General features: G+C 36.9%; 3 protein-coding genes across 5 annotated transcripts; 2 read left to right on the top strand and 1 right to left on the bottom strand.

Annotated features, from left to right (window-relative positions):
• Positions 1–2,592: 2,592 nt before the first annotated feature.
• LOC137018293 (uncharacterized) lies at positions 2,593–5,420 on the top strand. Its single transcript, XM_067382898.1, has 6 exons — positions 2,593–2,881; positions 3,914–3,994; positions 4,121–4,513; positions 4,774–4,875; positions 5,023–5,255; positions 5,379–5,420. The coding sequence occupies exons 1-6, from the start codon at positions 2,638–2,640 to the stop codon at positions 5,418–5,420; spliced, it is 1,095 nt and encodes a 364-aa protein (XP_067238999.1). The 5' UTR covers positions 2,593–2,637.
• An 890-nt stretch (positions 5,421–6,310) lies between these two features.
• On the top strand, positions 6,311–9,329 carry LOC137018690 (uncharacterized). Of its 2 annotated transcripts, none has more exons than XM_067383397.1 (7): positions 6,311–6,473; positions 6,568–6,685; positions 6,780–6,871; positions 6,990–7,104; positions 7,824–8,093; positions 8,256–8,432; positions 9,029–9,329. In XM_067383397.1, the coding sequence occupies exons 1-7, from the start codon at positions 6,342–6,344 to the stop codon at positions 9,232–9,234; spliced, it is 1,110 nt and encodes a 369-aa protein (XP_067239498.1). In that variant the 5' UTR covers positions 6,311–6,341; the 3' UTR covers positions 9,235–9,329. The 2 variants fall into 2 exon arrangements, with proteins under 2 accessions (XP_067239498.1, XP_067239497.1); XM_067383396.1 differs by having other exon boundaries at positions 7,821–8,093.
• A 2,739-nt stretch (positions 9,330–12,068) lies between these two features.
• On the bottom strand, positions 12,069–16,957 carry LOC137018689 (proteoglycan 4-like). 2 transcript variants are annotated; one of them, XM_067383395.1, is made up of 6 exons: positions 16,795–16,957; positions 16,270–16,703; positions 16,011–16,140; positions 15,588–15,655; positions 15,420–15,463; positions 12,069–12,420 (listed from the first exon to the last, which is right to left on the bottom strand). In XM_067383395.1, the coding sequence occupies exons 1-6, from the start codon at positions 16,826–16,828 to the stop codon at positions 12,330–12,332; spliced, it is 801 nt and encodes a 266-aa protein (XP_067239496.1). In that variant the 5' UTR covers positions 16,829–16,957; the 3' UTR covers positions 12,069–12,329. The 2 variants fall into 2 exon arrangements, with proteins under 2 accessions (XP_067239496.1, XP_067239494.1); XM_067383393.1 differs by having other exon boundaries at positions 16,011–16,703.
• Positions 16,958–18,024: the final 1,067 nt, after the last annotated feature.

Raw genomic sequence — 18,024 nt, 5'->3', positions numbered from 1 at the left:
TTCAAGTATATCATTTATTACTAATGTCATATTTTCAATTACTTTAAATTTAAATTTTTTATGAACATATAACGCAACTCCTCCTCCTGATTTGTTTGTTCTGTTTACATAATTTAGATTATAATCCTTTAACTCAAAATCAACACCATTGTCATCATTAAACCATGTCTCAGAAAGCGCAATAATACTAAATGGCTGTACAAAATGTTGTAAATACTCTTTGATAGCATTAAAGTTTGCATACATGCTTCTACTATTGAAGTGAATAATTGAAAATTTACCTTCAGACTTAACAGTGTTATTGTAATCATCTTCAAGATAGTAGTTGCAATTAATATTGTTAGACGATAGAAACAAATTTTCAGGGTCTAATTGATCTTCCAAGTCTAGTGTTTTATGTTCAGTGTATTCTATCGATTTCAGTTCCAAGTGCTTATAATCCAGAATCCTTTGTTGTAACCCTATATCTTTATCATTTGTAGTAGACGAATTATAATTGGATGTCATTGTATGAGTATACACAGAAGCACTTTTTTTCCCCTCATTAAACAAATATTATCTTTATTCATATTTTTTCAAGTCCTCTATGTCTTTAACTACCAACACTTTAGCCTCTTCAGGAGAACCCTTCAGTCTGATGTATATTTTACAGTTCATAACCCAAGTATTCTGAATTTTGTTTTGTTTCCTTAAGTATCTAGCTTTTTTAGCAATATCTGCATTTCTCTTGGTTAAGTGATCGTTCAAGTCAACACGTTCTCATTCCCAACTCGTCACATATGGACGCTTGGTCAGGACCCCTTGGCGTCACATATTAACGCACTGGGTACCCCCTTGGCGTCATTTTTCAACGAGCAGGGCAGTCCGATAGACTTCAATGGAACTCTGAACCGGAGCCTGCGGCGTTGAAATTTGACGTCTTGGGTAAACACACCACAGCCCGTTGACTGCTGTGGATGGATCGAGACTACAATAAATAAGAATAGATAGGAATAGGCTACAATAAATGATCTATGCCGAGTGTGGTCAAATGGCGGCCCCCATATCATCTTTATCTGGCCACCCAACTGTTTTTTAATGTTAAGAAATCCCTCGCAGTCTGATATTAAAGTGCCCTCTGAGAAAAAGGGGGAGCGTTCACAGAAAATGAACAACGGTGAGTTTAACAACGGTCATCGTGTGTGCGACAGCATTCAGCGGTGAGTTTAACAACGCCCCACTGCAGCTAAAGCATCATTCAGAGGTGAGTTTAACCAAAACAACGCTCAACTGCAGGTAGAACAGCATTCAGAGGTGAGTTTAACAACGCTCCACGGTGCGTGTAGTAAGAAGTTTAAGCGTTTTCTGGTCACAGGGTAAGTGACTAATTAGGGTGCATGCTGGATAATGTATTTTTATAGGACTCTGGTATTGATAAATAAATATGTATATATGCTTGTGTTCGATTAATCAATGTCTTGTTTATTTATTTATTTATTAAAAATCCTCAAAATTAATAACGCTGACGTCATTGTATGGCGCGATCGCGATCCCAAGGTCCATTGCGATTTTCCACTCGGTAAGTAGAAAAGTTAATTAATAGAGATCGAGACTATTCTTAAATTCACACACTAAAAACTGTAGAATCAGGTCAAGTTGTGTTTAGAACTTTTAGAAGTGTAAGGCAGCAATTTATTAGGACGGTTAATGATAGAAAACTTTTTTTATATATATATAAATTACTTGCTGCACCAAATGTGCAGTAGGCTAGCAAAGTTAGCTAATTAAATTCAAGTTAATTTTTTTCGCATATAATCATGAAGGTGCAATCATGGGGAATACAAGATTTTCAGTACTGATGTGTTTCCAGTTACCTATTTTACATACTCAGACTGCCACTTTAGCCAACATTATAAATGGTCCGGTAAAAAACAGGGTTGCCAGATTAGTTTGTTTTCCAGCCCAGTAATTGTTTAAAATCCACAAATAATCTGACAATAAACGCCTAAATATTATCTATAATAAACAGTAGAAACAAAATCATAACAACAACATTATTGTGTCTCAGCACAATTTCTCACTATGAAATAAAACCATGTGTATAATTAATGTAATAATAAATTATGTTGTCATAAGTTATTAATTGATTCATGTACTTTTTACAGTGAGTTCTGCTGTTTTGTTTGGAACTATTTTTGTTGGCGAAATAGAGAAAAACTTACATTATTAACAATTTTTGTGTTAAATGTATTTAACAGTATTAACTTTTTGCTTATTCAACTGTATAAAATCAATTTTACGTACACTCAAGCCCAATCTGGCAACACAGGTGAAGAGAATACTGATGTAAAATGTTCAATTCTGTTTTTTTGTTTGTCTGTTTGTTTTTTCTTTTTCATCATTAGGTCCCTCAAATTTGCCAGCAAAAATTATCTTTATTCTAACACTCCACCACATACACACACACACAAATAAATAACAAAGGCACTTTTAAGAGCCACGTCCATCTTGTTAACCTGTACCCATCACCTGTACTCTCTTCAGCTCTCTCTCTCTGTCTCTCTTTGTCCCCCCCCCCCCCCCCCCCCCTGTTTTATTTGTCCATCTCTTTGTTGTGAGTCTTTCTGTCTGTTTGTTTTTCTGCCCATCACTATAACCATGAGTGATTCAGAAATCCAAGAAAATCTAATGGTCTTGGATAACTTGGTTGATCATCAAGAACTGAAGGATGAGCTCCAAAGTCTTGATGACTTTCTTGGTGAGCTGCAAGAAGAGGAGGAGGCAGCAGCACCAGCAAAGATGCCTGAGCCAAGGCAACCAAGGGTGCACTGGAGAAAAAGAGACGTGCATGGAAATATTGTCTATGCAAGGCCAAGATCAAGCAGGCATCAGTCAAAAAAGGGTCAGTATTGTTTTTCATTAAAGATTTTTTGAGAAATCACATTGTTTAGGGACTTAATATTGTAATAAAGGAATTAAGGAAATGAAGGAATACATGTTTAGTTGATATGTCAGGGAAACAATCAAACCAGAACCAGTCATTTGATTTTTTACATAAAAAGTAGATTTATTAAAGATGTCACTAGTCTTAAGTGAAAGTGAAAAATTAAGTGAAAGAGGCACATTTATGTTACTATTAAATATTTTTGTAAAGCAGTATGAACTACAAAATTAGCACATAAAAAAAATGTTTATTTGTGGGCTGTTATGACATTTTAGGAAATCTTGTCAATATTATGGTTATGCAGTAAAATGTGCCTGCCTGGTTACCATCATAGTAAATCGCTTGCAAGGTGTTGGTCTTGGGAAGGCTGTGTTTGAAACGACGCATTCTTCTGAGTGTGTTGTCAATGGCCAGCCAGCTTGTTTTATTTTAATCTGCTTCTATATAAGCATTCCTATATGCTGTTATCATCTATAAGACACCTTATAGGCAGCTAAACGAGAGTAATTGGACTGTCCACATTAGGGTTTGGGAAATAAAAAAACTCTCCAGCTGTATGTTAAAGGGATAGTTCACCCAGAATTAAAAATTTTGTCGTCATTTATTCACCCTCAGGTTCCAAACCTGTATTCATTTATTTGTTCTGCTGAACACAAAAGAAGATATTTTGATGAATATGGGTAACCAAACAGTTGTGGGACACCGCTGACTTCCTTAGTATGGAGAAATAAATACTATGGAAGTGAGTGGGGTCCACCAACTGTTTGGTTACAAACATTCTTCAAAATATCTTCCTTTGTGTTCAGCAGAACAAATAAATGAATACAGGTTTGGAACTCTTTAAGGGTGAGTAAATGATGAAAGAATTTAAATTTTTGGGTGAACTATCCCTTTAAACAGTGAGCTTGTGCCATTTCAGGCTGGTAATTTCAGTTGTAAATTTGAATGATATATGTAAATGTTGATTTGTGTTGTTTTAATCCTCTACAGCTGATCACATTCAGAACATTGATCCTCCCTTCAATGCTCCTGACACTAACTGTGAGGTGGCCTTTGCTCCAGAGACTGTTGGTTTGTACTTCATTGTACACCATTTTCATTGTTTCCATTTATATCTGACAGTGGGTTAGAATGTAAATAAATGTTTGTATTTTAAAATTTGCTATTGTTTCTAAAAACTCCATACTATTTTAACAGAGTGTTTTCTACAAGATCTCCAGCACTCACTGAGCGATTCCTCAGGTGATGAGGCATCACCTCTTGGAACCCCAAGAGATCCTCTTCTGGCATCCTCGAACTGGAGCATACGTCAGAGTCTCTTTTCAGAGAGGTGGAGGGCAGAGAGACCCCGTCTGGTAAACACGGCTGCAGCAAAAGAAAGTGTGGCAACACACATCTGCCAACAGTGTAGGAGCAGTCCAGCAGTTATCCGGTGTTGTGACTGTCGACCACGCCCCTTCTTCTGTGCTGAATGTGACATCAGCATGCACACCAGACATGTCCTCCACAATAGAGATGCCATGACTGCTGGATTCTTCCAGCCATTGCCTCCAACAACTGTTGTGGTGGATAAGTCTCTTTCCCAATGTGGTAAGTTTTGGCTTGTGTTTGTACAACATATCCCATTTTCAGAATAGTTAAGCTCATAAGTTTTATTATTTAAATGATCCCTTTTTTCTCTTTTTGTTTGATCTTGAATTTATGTAGATACTCTGTGTCAGTCGGCTTTTTGAGCATATCTTGTGTTCTTTTTCAGCAATGTGCTTCAATAACATTGATCCATTACAATCTTATATTACTTAGTCAATACAAATTATGTTAATTCACATGTACTGTATGATCTTTTTCAGTGCGGCTTGTACCTGTGGAAATGCCTGAAAAAATCTGTGGTTGTTCACCAGAGTCATTGAGGGTCAGTCCAGGAAAGACTGTTGCTGTGGTCACAATGAATGGTAAGAATGTAAAGAACTTTATTTTGTCCTGTTTGAGAAGCATCTTATGAAGTATACAAAGTAATGTATAAATTGTATTAAGAACCCAAACCCTGATTGACCCAGCAAAGAATTGCATTACAGTGGATGTGTTTTTGATTTTTCCAGGACGATATGATCTAAGCATGCCCGAGTTATTTTGTGAGGCATGCCAAGCCACTTGGACTGCTGTAGTGGCCGACCTAAACGGCAGTGACTACTGGCCGGCAACCCTTCAGTTTGCCACAATGTATGCTACCGATATATTTTTCTCATTTGAGGAAATGAAGATGGTGGCACCAGGACTGTCCTGCCAAGCATTTTTAAGAATGCTGGATCAGCGAACTGTTCGCTTTGGTCGTGTGAGTATTGAATTTATTAATCCTGCAGTATTGTTAATGTATTTGAATTGTGGGCTGAAAACCTGTTTGATGCTAATGTATTTGTTGTATATTATTAGCTGTTGGTTTCTTTATTTTTAATAGACTGGCAAGATCTCTGCAGACAGTTTTCAGAAGAGTTTTTGAGTGGGAGGCCGTACGATTTGAGGTGGACAGTATATGCAAGGAAGAGCCCTTCATCTGCCCTGCATGCACCCCAAATATGCTCGCCGTTTCCGTAGATGGAAACCGCAAGCACTACCGTTTTAAGAATGCTGCTAGGTACTTCAAACTGTGTGTCACAGTGTTCTTACATATTATTAAGAAAACATGGCTCTTTATTATGCACAAAGTAATCTTAAATTTTAAGTTATAGAGTTGTCAAAAGTACTGACGTATAAAAATTATTAAAAATTATAAAAATGTGACTAATGCTTTTAGCGCTGATCATTAAAGCCATTCTCAGACATACCCAATGAGTGTGTGAACACAATGGCCAATCAGAGGTGTTTACGAATCCGCTCAACAGTGCTCAAAGCATTACATTTTTTAAATTTCAGACTGGTACTGAAGTTGGTACTTATGACAACTCTAAGAAGTTATCATAAATTGTTCTGTACCTTTGTTGTTGTTTTTTTGTTTGTTTTTTTTAGATCTGAGGAACAGGCCATCTTTGAAGGCATCTTTATAGCCAAGGATGAAGATGTTACGAGATTTGTGGACCACATTCACAGCACAACCAAACATGTAAAAGTGTATATGATGATAAATAAAACTACAATACTACAGTAACCTCTTACTGAAGAGTTTGTTTAGAAGAGTCTTGTTTTCATTGACCATTATCCATATTGTAGGTCGGTGGGAGAGGTGTTTGTGGAGGCGAGTGGTCAGCAGCCAGAGAGACCTCCCAAAGATCTGCCAGCAAGGTAGACGAAGAGGGATTGGAGCTTGCGGTTTGTCGGCACGGAGTGCTGCTCTGTGCTTTAAATATGTACAACGGTGAAATTTTTGCCTATCCCCTGTACCTTCAAGAAAAGCTGGCCAGTAGGCAAGTCACTTTTTTTTTGTATGGATGTGACCTGCAAATATTGGCCCTACCTGCAAAGAGTTGCAAAAAGCTGCCCAGAGCTCCAGCACCTCCTGAACATGAGGCCATTCCTTTCGGTATTTCATGCCAAAGCACATGATTTTAAATGCGAGGTAAGAAAACGTTACTATGTGACAGAACCACATTATCTTAAACCAAACATCTGCAAACATCTGGTTCTTTGTTTATTTATGTTTTCTTACTCAGGTGAAATGGAGTGGGGCGTATCAGGATGGGGCTGGACTAACACTAGGGGAGGAGGTGGAACAGTGCAATGCCTTCCTCTCTAGGATTGCAGTGACGACAAAACATATGTCAAAAGCAGGTAAGATGACCACATACTGCTCTAGTTACATAATGACATAATAACATCATATTTTATACATTATATGGTAACATCATATTTTCTGTGTTTGCAGGACGCACAGACATGCTGACTCTCATGGCCATGCGCTGGAATCAGCAAAAGTTCAGAAATTTGGCAATTTCACTGTCTCGCCGATATCAGAAGGTAATGACATCAGTAGAATTTGTTTTAGATGGTCAGTATTGTGTGTTTGCAGTGTATGAAGCTGTGCATTGAACATTTGGTTCTTGTTTCTTGGTTCTGTGATTGCTTGTCATTGTAGGCCAGAAAAGCTCTGCAAAGCCAGTTACGAAACCTAGAGTCCATGAAAGCCCAATTGGCAGTGACAGAGAGCCAATTGGAAGACTGGGTCAGTGATGTAAAGGAGTGGGCAGACGGTGAGGAAATGATTACTGTTAAACCTCAAGTTCAGAATACTCAAAACATTTAAGTAAACTCATTTTTAAAGTTCAGAATCACCGACATCCATTCACTCCCACAGTTCTCAGCCTCACCCCACTCATCATAGTGTTAATTACAAACAGCTCATTTACATAAATATCACTTTCAGATCTTGGTTAAATGTTTGATAGCAAATAACACATGCTAATATAACTATCAAAGAGACTGTCATTATATGTATATAATCAAACAACATACAGTACATGTGGTTTAAAATGTTTAGCAGCCAATCCTCAACCAAAACACATGCTCTACTCTTCAACACAGTGGTATAACCCTACAAAACTAACATAACAGAACCTCCTGTAAATCACAACATCAAACAATATTAAAGAATAACCTATGATAATCTGCAAAAACACACAAAATAACACTTAATTTTAACATTTATTTATAATGTCTGACACAAAGCATGCTGGGAATTAGAAATCTGCTGCAATTAAACTAAATCATATTATGTTATGCTTACTAAAATGAAATTTTGAGTTCACAAAACTTTTTTCCTAATAAATACATAGAACTTCCATTATTATTTGAGTGAAACAAACTCATTTCATTTAATTAATTTCACTGTTTGGTTTTACAGTGCACAAATAATTGTAATTGTTACTTTTATTTTAATTTAAACTGCAAACTACCTATTTCTTCTCAGCAGCAACAGTAACAACCACAAATGATGCTGATGGCTTGGCCAGCAGAATTGAGGTCCTGGTAGCAAGTATCAAGAGACGTTCCCAGCGTCTCTATAAAGACACCGATGGGAACAAAGGTCGTGCCAGAATCCGCCGCAAGATCAGGGAGGAGAAGGGGATCCTGACATCTGTTGTGGAGAAATACAACAGAATGGTTCCAAGCACAGAAAGTCTTTGCATGGAAACCATTCTGTCTGGTGAGACAGCTTGGCCATGGCAGCTACCACACAATGGTGTGTACACTAGTCTGTTGACTGCTTCTGACAAATCTGATACATACATTATGACACATAACCCTCAATGCTTCAATTGTCATTCTGTGACTTTTTCTGTGATTCTTTAAAGGTTGATGTTTGATACAAATGACTTAAGTCTTTCTCATAAATGCATTCCAGACTCTGTCGATCTAAGGACAAAAAGAAGAGCGTTTGACATCATCATGTCAGTAAGAAGACTTGAGGAAGAGCTGAAGATTCTTGTGGCAGAGATGGACCACCACTGGAAATCTCTTTCAACTCGTGCTGATAACCTCAGAGAGCTGTCCCGCATGTTTGCCAGTGAGACAATGAGAAGTATGTATTTGTAAGAAATGGCATAAACATTAGGGTTGCTCTGACCTTAGATTTCCCTGCGCTCCATCACAACTATCGGAATATTTTTATTATACAGTTAGTAAGAGTGATCTGTTAACTAAAATCTACTAAAGTACATATTCCCATAACTACATATAGGACATGTCCTCTCTAATCATTGAAGTAAGTAGCCTAGTAATGAAAACATTTTATTTAACGATAAGTGGCTTTTAGCTCTATAAGTCGTTACACTTGGCCTGAATCTCACTCCAACTGGTAGCTGAAAGTAGAGAATGTTGCTTTCTTGTCCTTGATGCCCTCGCAATGCTCAAACTTTGAATTTCCTTCATGACATTTACTATCTAGTGAACATGAGGACCAGCCGTGTAATCCATAATATCTGTTCGTGACTGTCTGATTGTTACCAAGTCCTGTGGCTTTGTTTGGTTGTGTTGTATGCAGGAAAAACTATGGTTATTCTGACTGACTAACATTTCGTTGACTGTTTGGGGCAGCCCTAATAAATATACACAACAATGATGTCTGTTTATAAAGTTTCTAAGGCATGCTTAATGTTATTTTGTTCCTCTTTTAAGATTCACCATGTGGCCTAAGTGAAGAGGGTTTGAAAGGTCTGCAGAGCATCATCCTCAGAAAGCAACATAAAGTCAGAGAAATGAAGGTGCAAGCAAGAGACTGTTACCTGCAAGTTTTGTCTGGAGAAGGCAACATCAACTTTTTGTACAGTGCTTCAGCTGATGAGTACGACAGTGACTGTGAAATGTCTGATGACGGACTGTAATCCACAAGACTGTGACACCTTTCATCGTTCTGGACAATGACCTTAACTCTGGATATTAAGAATGTAATAAAATCTGCTTTTCATCACCTTTATAAATGGAACCAAAAGTGTTGCCTCTTCTTTCACATACATAGAAATGTGTGCTTGCATGCCTATAGAACCAGTCTGTGGTGGAAATTAAGTGCATTAATTAAAGAGATTTGAGGTATGAGTTGTTTCTTCTCATCCAACTTTTTACTTATACATTTTACTTATAAATTCTGAGAGAAAAAAAATGCATTTGACAGCACATGGAGAGCTTATAAAATGACATTTTGTTGCAAAAGAAACTTCTCAACAGTACAATTAGTTGATTGGCAGAAAATTAATTTTAATAATTTTCATGCAAAAACATTTAATGGTTCCAGCATGTATTGTTTTATTTGAGGTTTGAACTGTTCACAGCTTTTATCAATGTATCTTTTTGGGTTGTGTGTAATTGTGTCTGATTTTCTCATTTTCATACTTTATCACAAACCAAACTCTTCATTTGTCAAGAAATAAATAGCAGATTAATTTATGAAAATAATTTTTAGTGTAGGTTGTGTACAAAATAATTAATAATCTTGCATGAGTAATAATAATTTAAGGTTATATGATTCACAGGGGAAAATGAAATGTTAGAACTTCAGCTCGTGGCTGTGAAAGTGTAGTTTACTTTAACGGTAAGGTGTTACATAACAACTGAAACCTTTTTAGAGACATAAAGAGCAAATTATGAGGAAGAAAACCATTATGATAAGGAGGAATCATTATTTCCCAGTATAATATTACATCCGCTTATGTGTCATCTAATAAAAGTATTGGAGTCAACTGATTTGATTCTGTGGTGCTCAAAACATTTCACCACTTGTGTAGCTTCATCAGCTGTGACCTGATAAACAGCATGATGATAGCAATTTTGAAGTCCCTTTTTATTTCTATTGAATCCAGTTTGTCTTTATGCTATTTTATAGTCTACAATAAAATGTTTTACATGGTGTATTGTATAATAAATTGTTAATTGTTTTGAAAATAAAAATGCACTATACCATCATATGAGTTTGTTTAATTTCATGATGTAAAAAATAAAAAAAACTTTGTAATTACTTACCATGCTTCTTTTACATAAACATTTTTAGTCATATTAATGACATTTGAGACAATAATGAACTATTGTTGTCTTTTATACTGTGATTCTTTTTATTGTGCACCATCCTGTGCCTATGTTACTGTAGTCAGAGTCTCACAATATCAGCAAAACATAACACAAGCATGATGTAAATATAGAAAATGGGGAAAAGAAAACAATATTCAGTTATAAATATGAATCAACAGTTTGTTGTTCATGATGAAGAGAGTCTATCTGTGTAAGTTTTACTGTCCTACCTCCCCCAGGGACCTGGCAGCGGCCCCTGGAAGAGCAAAACAAATGCACATTTCAAATGGCTGTAACTCAAAGTCTGGTAAGCATATCAAAGAGAAAATTGGTAGGACAACTATTTATGCTATGTTTATTAAATAATATTGATCAGAGATTTCTGACATGCGTGGAAAGGCATTATAAAAGCATTTTAAAATGTGCTCACAGTAAAATACCAAATTTCATTCTGACTCTCAAATATGTCATAGAGGTTTGTACAATGAACATATTTGGATGCCCATTTGTTCATTAAAGATTGTATTTATTTGATTTAATTACTAAATGTTTTTAAACTGCATTACCCATACGCCTCTGTAATTCTATCAATGGAACGGAAAACAATGGCGCAGTAAAATGTAGTTCATTGAAGTTACACTAGGGTTAGGGTTAGGATCTCTGTAAACGGGTAATTTCTTTCAACATAGCAATACCTCATTGATAAATGACAGTATTACTTACGTAATAAAGACATCAAAACATAGTTTGCAACATTAATCACTCTTTATTTTGGCCTAAAAGTTACTCCAATCACAGCGTGTCCTGTTAGAGCTGTGTCACGTCATACTTGTCCATATATGGTAATTACAGTACAGTTACTGCCGGAAGTGATGCAAAGTTTTAGGGAAAATAATGGTGAATTAAACTTGTTACTTATCAAATTGAGTTTTATTAACACTTACCCTACCCCAACCCTAAACATACCCTTACAATACTGCAAATATAGTTATTAAATTAAATAAATAAATATTAAATGACGCAATATTGATGTGCGCATGTCCAGTTGCCGTAGCTGTATTCCTCAGTCTTTCCCGTTGAGTTGACTTGCGGGCATCATGGAATTAGATGTGATTGGCAGGTCTACAGGGCCCTTTTGTTTCTTTACTACGTAGTAGAATATTAAAAATAGTTTTATTTTATATACAATTAACTGAAACATTTTTTCAAAGGCCAGTTGGTTTCCATGGCATTAAGCAGAGGGTAACTAATATTAAATAATTGTTGCAGCTGTGCACTGTATGTGAAATAAATAATACAATATATCAAAATATTTCATTTTTTATTACAAAAAGAAAATGACTGTGATAGTTATTCTAGCATGCAGTAATTTTTAACAGAGATAAATTAATCTATTAAACATAAAATACTTGTGACCCAACAGGCTTTAAATAAAAAACTTTTTAAAGCCTTTCTCTCTCTGTCTCTTTTTTTTTTTTTTTTTTTTACAAACCAGGAGATGCAAGTCTGCCATCAGGAAACTTGCATTATTTTCTTCCCTTTAAAGAAGCCAAAAACTAAACTAAATGCAAGGAAAACATAAATTGGTAATTACAATTATGATTATAAATAATAAAGTAATTCATATCTAATTTATGACTACAACATTTGAGTGACATTTTAGTAGCTTTTGGAGTATTTTTTGGTATTTATGAGCTTATGCTCACAGACAACAAACTTATGATCTCGCAAGGTACACTGTTAACTGTTAAGCAGTTCATGACAAAAGCAAAAAGTTTTTAAAAAGACAACTGTAAGAAAATAAACGCTAAAAGAGACTGGGTACTGTGCAAAAACTTTACTGAAGAACAGCAAAAACACTCAAAAATAAACTGCATTGAAGGGTGATTGATGAGTCCAGGTGTTTATGGTGATGTTGTCATGCTGAAAGCTGGTTGGGATGTGGGGACTTTGGCACAATGTTTTGGAATTCACTCGCAGGCTCCCATGTGTCATCCCAGGTTTTGCCACTGTAAAACATCATAAGTGTACATAATGTCATTAGAACACAGAGCAAAAATCAAGATCACTGTCATGTTTAAATTAAAGAGATGACATTTAACGATGCTTGTTAAAGCAGCATTAATCCTGGTTAACCCAAGTGGTGGAATGTAACTGCACATTTACTCAGTAATTTACTTTACAAAGTACTTAGTAATTTAAAATACAAATTTGAGGTAATTGGACTTAACTGGCATATTTTCATTTTACACAGTTTTATACTTCTACAACATTACATCTCAGATTTAAATATTGTACTTTTTAGTCAAGTACACGGTCTGGCAGCTTTAATTACTAGTGTTACTAGTTACTTTTAATATTACATGTTTCCATACAGTTTCTGTACACTGAAAGCCATGTACTTTCAAATTGAGTGATTTCAAAATGTTTCTGATAAACTGAGGGATTAAGTTATATTAGTGGGTTGAGGAAAATCTCATATTTGTTAGGAGTAAAAACCACTATTGGATTAGTTGAAAAGTGGCTATATCTGACTTGCAGAAGCAGAATTAGTTTAGAAATTTCAGCATGTTATCATGTTGTGTTCCAAGCAGATTTTGCAGTTCTACAGACTCGGGATAAGGGTAGTGGCTGCATCTTGATCCCATTGCCTTTCTTCATTATTCTCCTCTTCACTAATATTTATTACTGCTCTTCTCTGTCTCTGATCTTCCTCATGCATTTTATTATCACTGCTGTCACTGCTCTCATCTTTAATGCAAACAAATTCCAGCATCATCCTATTTAAGAAATTCTGGCAAAACAGAAGTATTAATTATTGGTCCAAAAAAACTCCAAAAGCAAGGTGATTAATTTGCCTCTCAGTGGATGTATTGTTAAGTCATCCAGAACAGTTTAGAACACAGATCTTATGCTCGACTGCAATCTGTCCTTTGAAAATCACATTTCCAGCACATGTACAACAGGATTGTCCATCTTAGAACTTTTGCTAAAATATGACACATGCTTAGTGTTTCAGATGCTGAAAAATTTTGGGGATGAATCACTGCTACTATTGTAATGCATTGGGTGGATGTCCTGCAGGCTCAATAAGCTTCAGCTAGTTCAAAATGTAGCCGCTAGACCACTTACTAGAAGCAGAAAATATGATCACATCAGCACCATTTTATTGTCAATACATTGGCTGCTTGTCAACTAATTTAAAATGATATTAATTACTTGAAAAGCACTGGATGTTCCAGCTCCTCATTACCAACAATAACTTGTGTCCGCTTCAATCACAGAATTCCAAGATCTTCATATAATATTCTAAATAAAGTTGAGGTAGATCATTCTCCCATTTGTCTCTGAAACTATGGAATAGTCTTCCAAGCATTCCAAATTTAGAGACAGTCAGTTTACAACCAAACTCAAGACTCATTTCAGTTACACACACACACACACACACACACACACACACACACACACACACACACACACACACACACACACACACACACACACACACACACACACACACACACACACATGTTTGTTTTTGTGAATTGTGGGGACATTCCATAGGCATAATGTTTCTATACTGTACAAACTGTATATTCTACATTAGCAAACTGTATATTCTGCCCCTATAGCCAGGGACACACTTAACTACTAGCTGAAACATTCTGAGCTCAACACACAAAGACAGTTTTCTTCGACTAAAGCACATTTAAATACTTACACAAGGAATTTAAATGCGACTGTAAACACTGACTAAACGCAACTGGCTATGACTTGACACACTTGGGCATGATCAGTCGTAAGTATCAAATTACAGTCATAATAAGTCTTACAATTGTTCAGTGTGTGCCTGGCTTAAACCTACCCATCACAGGAAACTGTCTGCATTTTTGAATTTAAAAAAAACACTGTTTAGTGTGTCCTCATAAACCATGTTTACATTGTAATACCCATGTCATTATACACATTTGTGTCCTTGTATACAACCATGTATACAAGAACACACACACACACTTTACATACTATAACTCTTTTTTTAAGTGAATGGCACCTGTACCAATACCTTTCTGTTTGTTTTTCTGTCTCATCCTCAGGATGCAAGACCAGAGGCTTCAAGGGCATGCCTGCCAGATCTAGCTCTTCCCAATGCCTCTACCTCATCGCTATTTAAATCAAAGTACTGACCATCGACCTCACACCAGTTTCTCTACAGGCTACCTCAGAGGATTATTTACTGCCAAGATCAGGGAGCATATAACAAAATATCCAAGTTACTTTTTCAAATAAGTAACACAAGTTACTTTTTCACATTTATTGACTGACACCTCTCCTGTCCTAAAGTTGAGAGAAATAAAGTGCTAAAGAGGTGTTGTGTGTGCTGTGTGAACATGATGGTTGTTGTAGTTCTAGACCAGGGGTGGCAAACCCTGGTCATGAAGAGCCACAGTCCTGCAGAGTTCAGCTCCAACCCTAATCAAACACACCTGAACAAGATAATCAAGGTTTGTAAGGTTGCTAGAAAGCTACATCAGGTGAGTTTTTAAATCAGGGTTGAAGCTAAACTCTGCAGGACTGAGGCTCTCCAGGACCAGGGTTTGCCACCCCTGATCTAGACTAAATGTGAACATTTACTCACATTTACGCCCTCCACTGTAAGGAATGGATATGCATTTCCTTCTGCCTAAGGCTTATTAATTTCACGTTTGGTGTGAAAGAGCCTTAAACATTTGCCAAAATATATATTTTTTGTTGTTATTAAATACAAACAAACAAGCCCAGGTGAAAAAGTAATGCAAATAAAAAGTAACTAAGTAATGCAATTAGTTATTTTTTAAGGGAGTAATGCAATATTGTAATGCATTACTTTGCCAACACTGGACATCACTGCATGAACTTCCATGCTGCTTGCAAGACAGCAGTTGAACTTTGCCAACATTGTATTGGGTCATGGAATGGACTAATCCATTGCATTGAAATGGAATTAAAAAGGAAATAAAACATGACTTACCACACAGTGCAAGGCAACCAGTGAACTTTCAATTCAGCTTTCCCCTACACAGACACAAACAAACACAAGTAATAATTACTTTAACTGTTTAAGCAATCACTGGATATTATCTTTTAAAGGTCAGAATCAGTCACTGAGTCCAGCACATGGCCTAATAAGACATTTTACCTCATTTATCCGTTCCCCAGTTATTTTATCAAAAAGGAAAACCTTCTGCCTACTACATTTTCGACAACCTGAAATAATGAAAAGACAAGTTTATTAAGCCACGAATGCCATGCTTTGTAGCTGAATCACACAAGCCCATATTTATAATTTCACATGTGAGGTGATATGCAGTCTTTTCCATTTGTGTCAAAGTGAATTTGTCCCCGTTTTTGTCAATCAAGCAAAATGTACTGGATTGGTTTCCCTCAACCCTTGGACATTGGCCACTAAACCACAGCTAAACAACTACGTAAATAACAAAATACTGTGAACTGGCTACCAATGTCCTGGTTAGCTGAATGAATCCAATTTACATGAAGTCAGCTTTGACTGGGAGCAAATTTATTAATAGTGTGGAGTAAGACGTACCATGCAAAAAGTTACCTTTTCTTCTGTTCTTTACCAGTGGCACCTCCTGACTCAAAGGCTTGGAAATGGAAGAGGGAGATGGATATGGAGGAGAGACAGGGGTGGTAGAGTGTGACGCGGTAAAGGTGTTTAACCTTCTTTTCCTCTGCCGCAGTGGAGGTGGAGGAGGGGAAGAAAGTGAAGGAAGAACAGTTGTAGGAGTAGCAGAGGAAGGAGGAGAGAGAAAGGTTGGAGAGAGTGAGGAAGACACAGGAACAAGATTCAGAACAAATACGGGTTCAGACTGCTTGGTGAGGCTCTCCGGCTGCTCCGTGGTTTGTCTCTCCAGCTGCTCCGCAGTGAGGCTCTCCAGCTGCTCCACGGAGACGCTCTCTGGCTGCTCCATGGCGATGCTCTCCGGCTGCTCCTTGGTTTGGCTCTCCGGCTGCTCCACGGCGATGCTCTCCGGCTGCTCCGCAGTGAGGCTCTCCAGCTGCTCCACGGAGACGCTCTCTGGCTGCTCCATGGCGATGCTCTCCAGCTGCTCCTTGGTTTGGCTCTCCGGCTGCTCCACGGCGATGCTCTCCGGCTGCTCCGCAGTGAGGCTCTCCGGCTGCTCCATGGTTTGGCTCTCCGGCTGCTCCACGGCGACGCTCTCTGGCTGCTCCGTGGCTTGGCTCTCCGGCTGCTCCGCGGCGACACTCTCTGGCTGCTGTGCTGTGGAGGTTGCTAAAATACAAGTTTACTTTGTACATAGTAACAGAGAAATATACATGTATTTTAAATAACCATAATTTCTAAACAAAAACATTACTCTTACCTTTTGTTAAGATAAACTCATAAGCCCTCCGCATCTTCTCCAAAAGAATTTTGGTGACAGGAGTGTGGTGCAGATGTGTAATAATATCTGCCACCCACTTATTTGAAGCCCTTTTGTCCTGTTTCCCAATAAATAAAATTGGCTTGTATCCAACAGCCTCAAGTTTCTGCACCTGAAATGAACAAAAGCAGTTATCACACATTAGTTAGCAACACCCACTGAAGTATTAGAAACATTAGCACTGTTAAAAGCAATTTTATTTAATGAAAAACAATGCAATAAAATGAGCCATAACACGTTTCATTAAGATTATTTTAGAAGACACATTACTCTTGAACTGTATACAATCAATCGTCAATATAAGATAAGGCCAGAGGTACTGCTACAGTTTCTGCCATTGCCATCATGACTTACTTAATACTTGACACAGAATACAATTTTGTAACTCTTTAGCAAAATTTATAAGTAAAGACGGATTCTTCCATGTATGAAATAAGACTATGTTTGTAAAGGCCAGGGGCCGTATTCACAAAACATTTTATCTTACCACTAAGAGTTCTCCTAAATAGCAGTAAAAGTTCTTAGCTAAGAGTTTTCTCTTAAAACCTATTCACAAAGCTGCTGAGACCAACTTTTACTAAGGAATAGACTGAAGTCTTAAGCTAAGAGTAAGGGCGGGGTTGACCTCGTTGCTATGGAGTAAACACACAGTGATTGGCTGATGGGGAGAAGTCAGTGATTTAATCATAGAAATATTGTAGAATGAAGTGTCATATTCCCATATTAAAATAAAGGTTTTAAAATACAAATGTTGCACTATTCAAATAAATATGTTTTAATAAAAATGTATATATTCCAAAATATACATATATTACTCTATTCAATCATTTGTAAGTGTGAACTCATGAAAACCATTGCCCCGGGTAATCAGACAATATTTATTTATTTGTTAAAGATTTATTTTTGGCGTCTCATCATAGATTCAAATCTATAAATCAAAATATATTGCATTTATAAAGAAAAGGTTGAGCACCCAAGGCTCTATCGCTATTGCCTCAATGGTGTTCACTGTTCAGTGTCTTTAGGTGGATTAGGACTGTTTGTGATTTGGTCTTAGTGACTTAGGAGTCCTCTTGACTACTCCTAACATTTCACAGATTTAGGAGCTAGTTTTAGTGCTAAAATGCTTTGTGAAATTCTCTTAGAGCAAAAATTTAGGACTCCTAAAAT

Source organism: Chanodichthys erythropterus, chromosome 4 (genome assembly GCF_024489055.1).
Source record: "Chanodichthys erythropterus isolate Z2021 chromosome 4, ASM2448905v1, whole genome shotgun sequence".
NCBI lineage: Eukaryota > Metazoa > Chordata > Actinopteri > Cypriniformes > Xenocyprididae > Chanodichthys > Chanodichthys erythropterus.
The sequence above is the reverse complement of the archived record's forward strand: the minus strand, read 5'-3'. Positions and strand labels throughout refer to the sequence as shown.

Excerpts from the sequence above, each read along its gene's own strand:
- LOC137018690 (XM_067383396.1), top strand. The coding sequence starts at position 6,342 with ATGGATGTGACCTGCAAATATTGGCCCTACCTGCAAAGAGTTGCAAAA. Across the intron at positions 6,686-6,779 it reads AAAACATATGTCAAAAGCAG|GACGCACAGACATGCTGACT; the intron begins GTAAGATGACCA and ends CTGTGTTTGCAG. Across the intron at positions 8,433-9,028 it reads TGCCAGTGAGACAATGAGAA|ATTCACCATGTGGCCTAAGT; the intron begins GTATGTATTTGT and ends TCCTCTTTTAAG.
- LOC137018293 (XM_067382898.1), top strand. The coding sequence starts at position 2,638 with ATGAGTGATTCAGAAATCCAAGAAAATCTAATGGTCTTGGATAACTTG. Across the intron at positions 2,882-3,913 it reads CAGGCATCAGTCAAAAAAGG|CTGATCACATTCAGAACATT; the intron begins GTCAGTATTGTT and ends AATCCTCTACAG. Across the intron at positions 3,995-4,120 it reads CTTTGCTCCAGAGACTGTTG|AGTGTTTTCTACAAGATCTC; the intron begins GTTTGTACTTCA and ends CTATTTTAACAG.
- LOC137018689 (XM_067383393.1), bottom strand. The coding sequence starts at position 16,828 with ATGCGGAGGGCTTATGAGTTTATCTTAACAAAAG. Across the intron at positions 15,656-16,010 it reads GGTAAAGAACAGAAGAAAAG|GTTGTCGAAAATGTAGTAGG; the intron begins GTAACTTTTTGC and ends TCATTATTTCAG. Across the intron at positions 12,421-15,419 it reads TGGTTGCCTTGCACTGTGTG|TGGCAAAACCTGGGATGACA; the intron begins GTAAGTCATGTT and ends GATGTTTTACAG.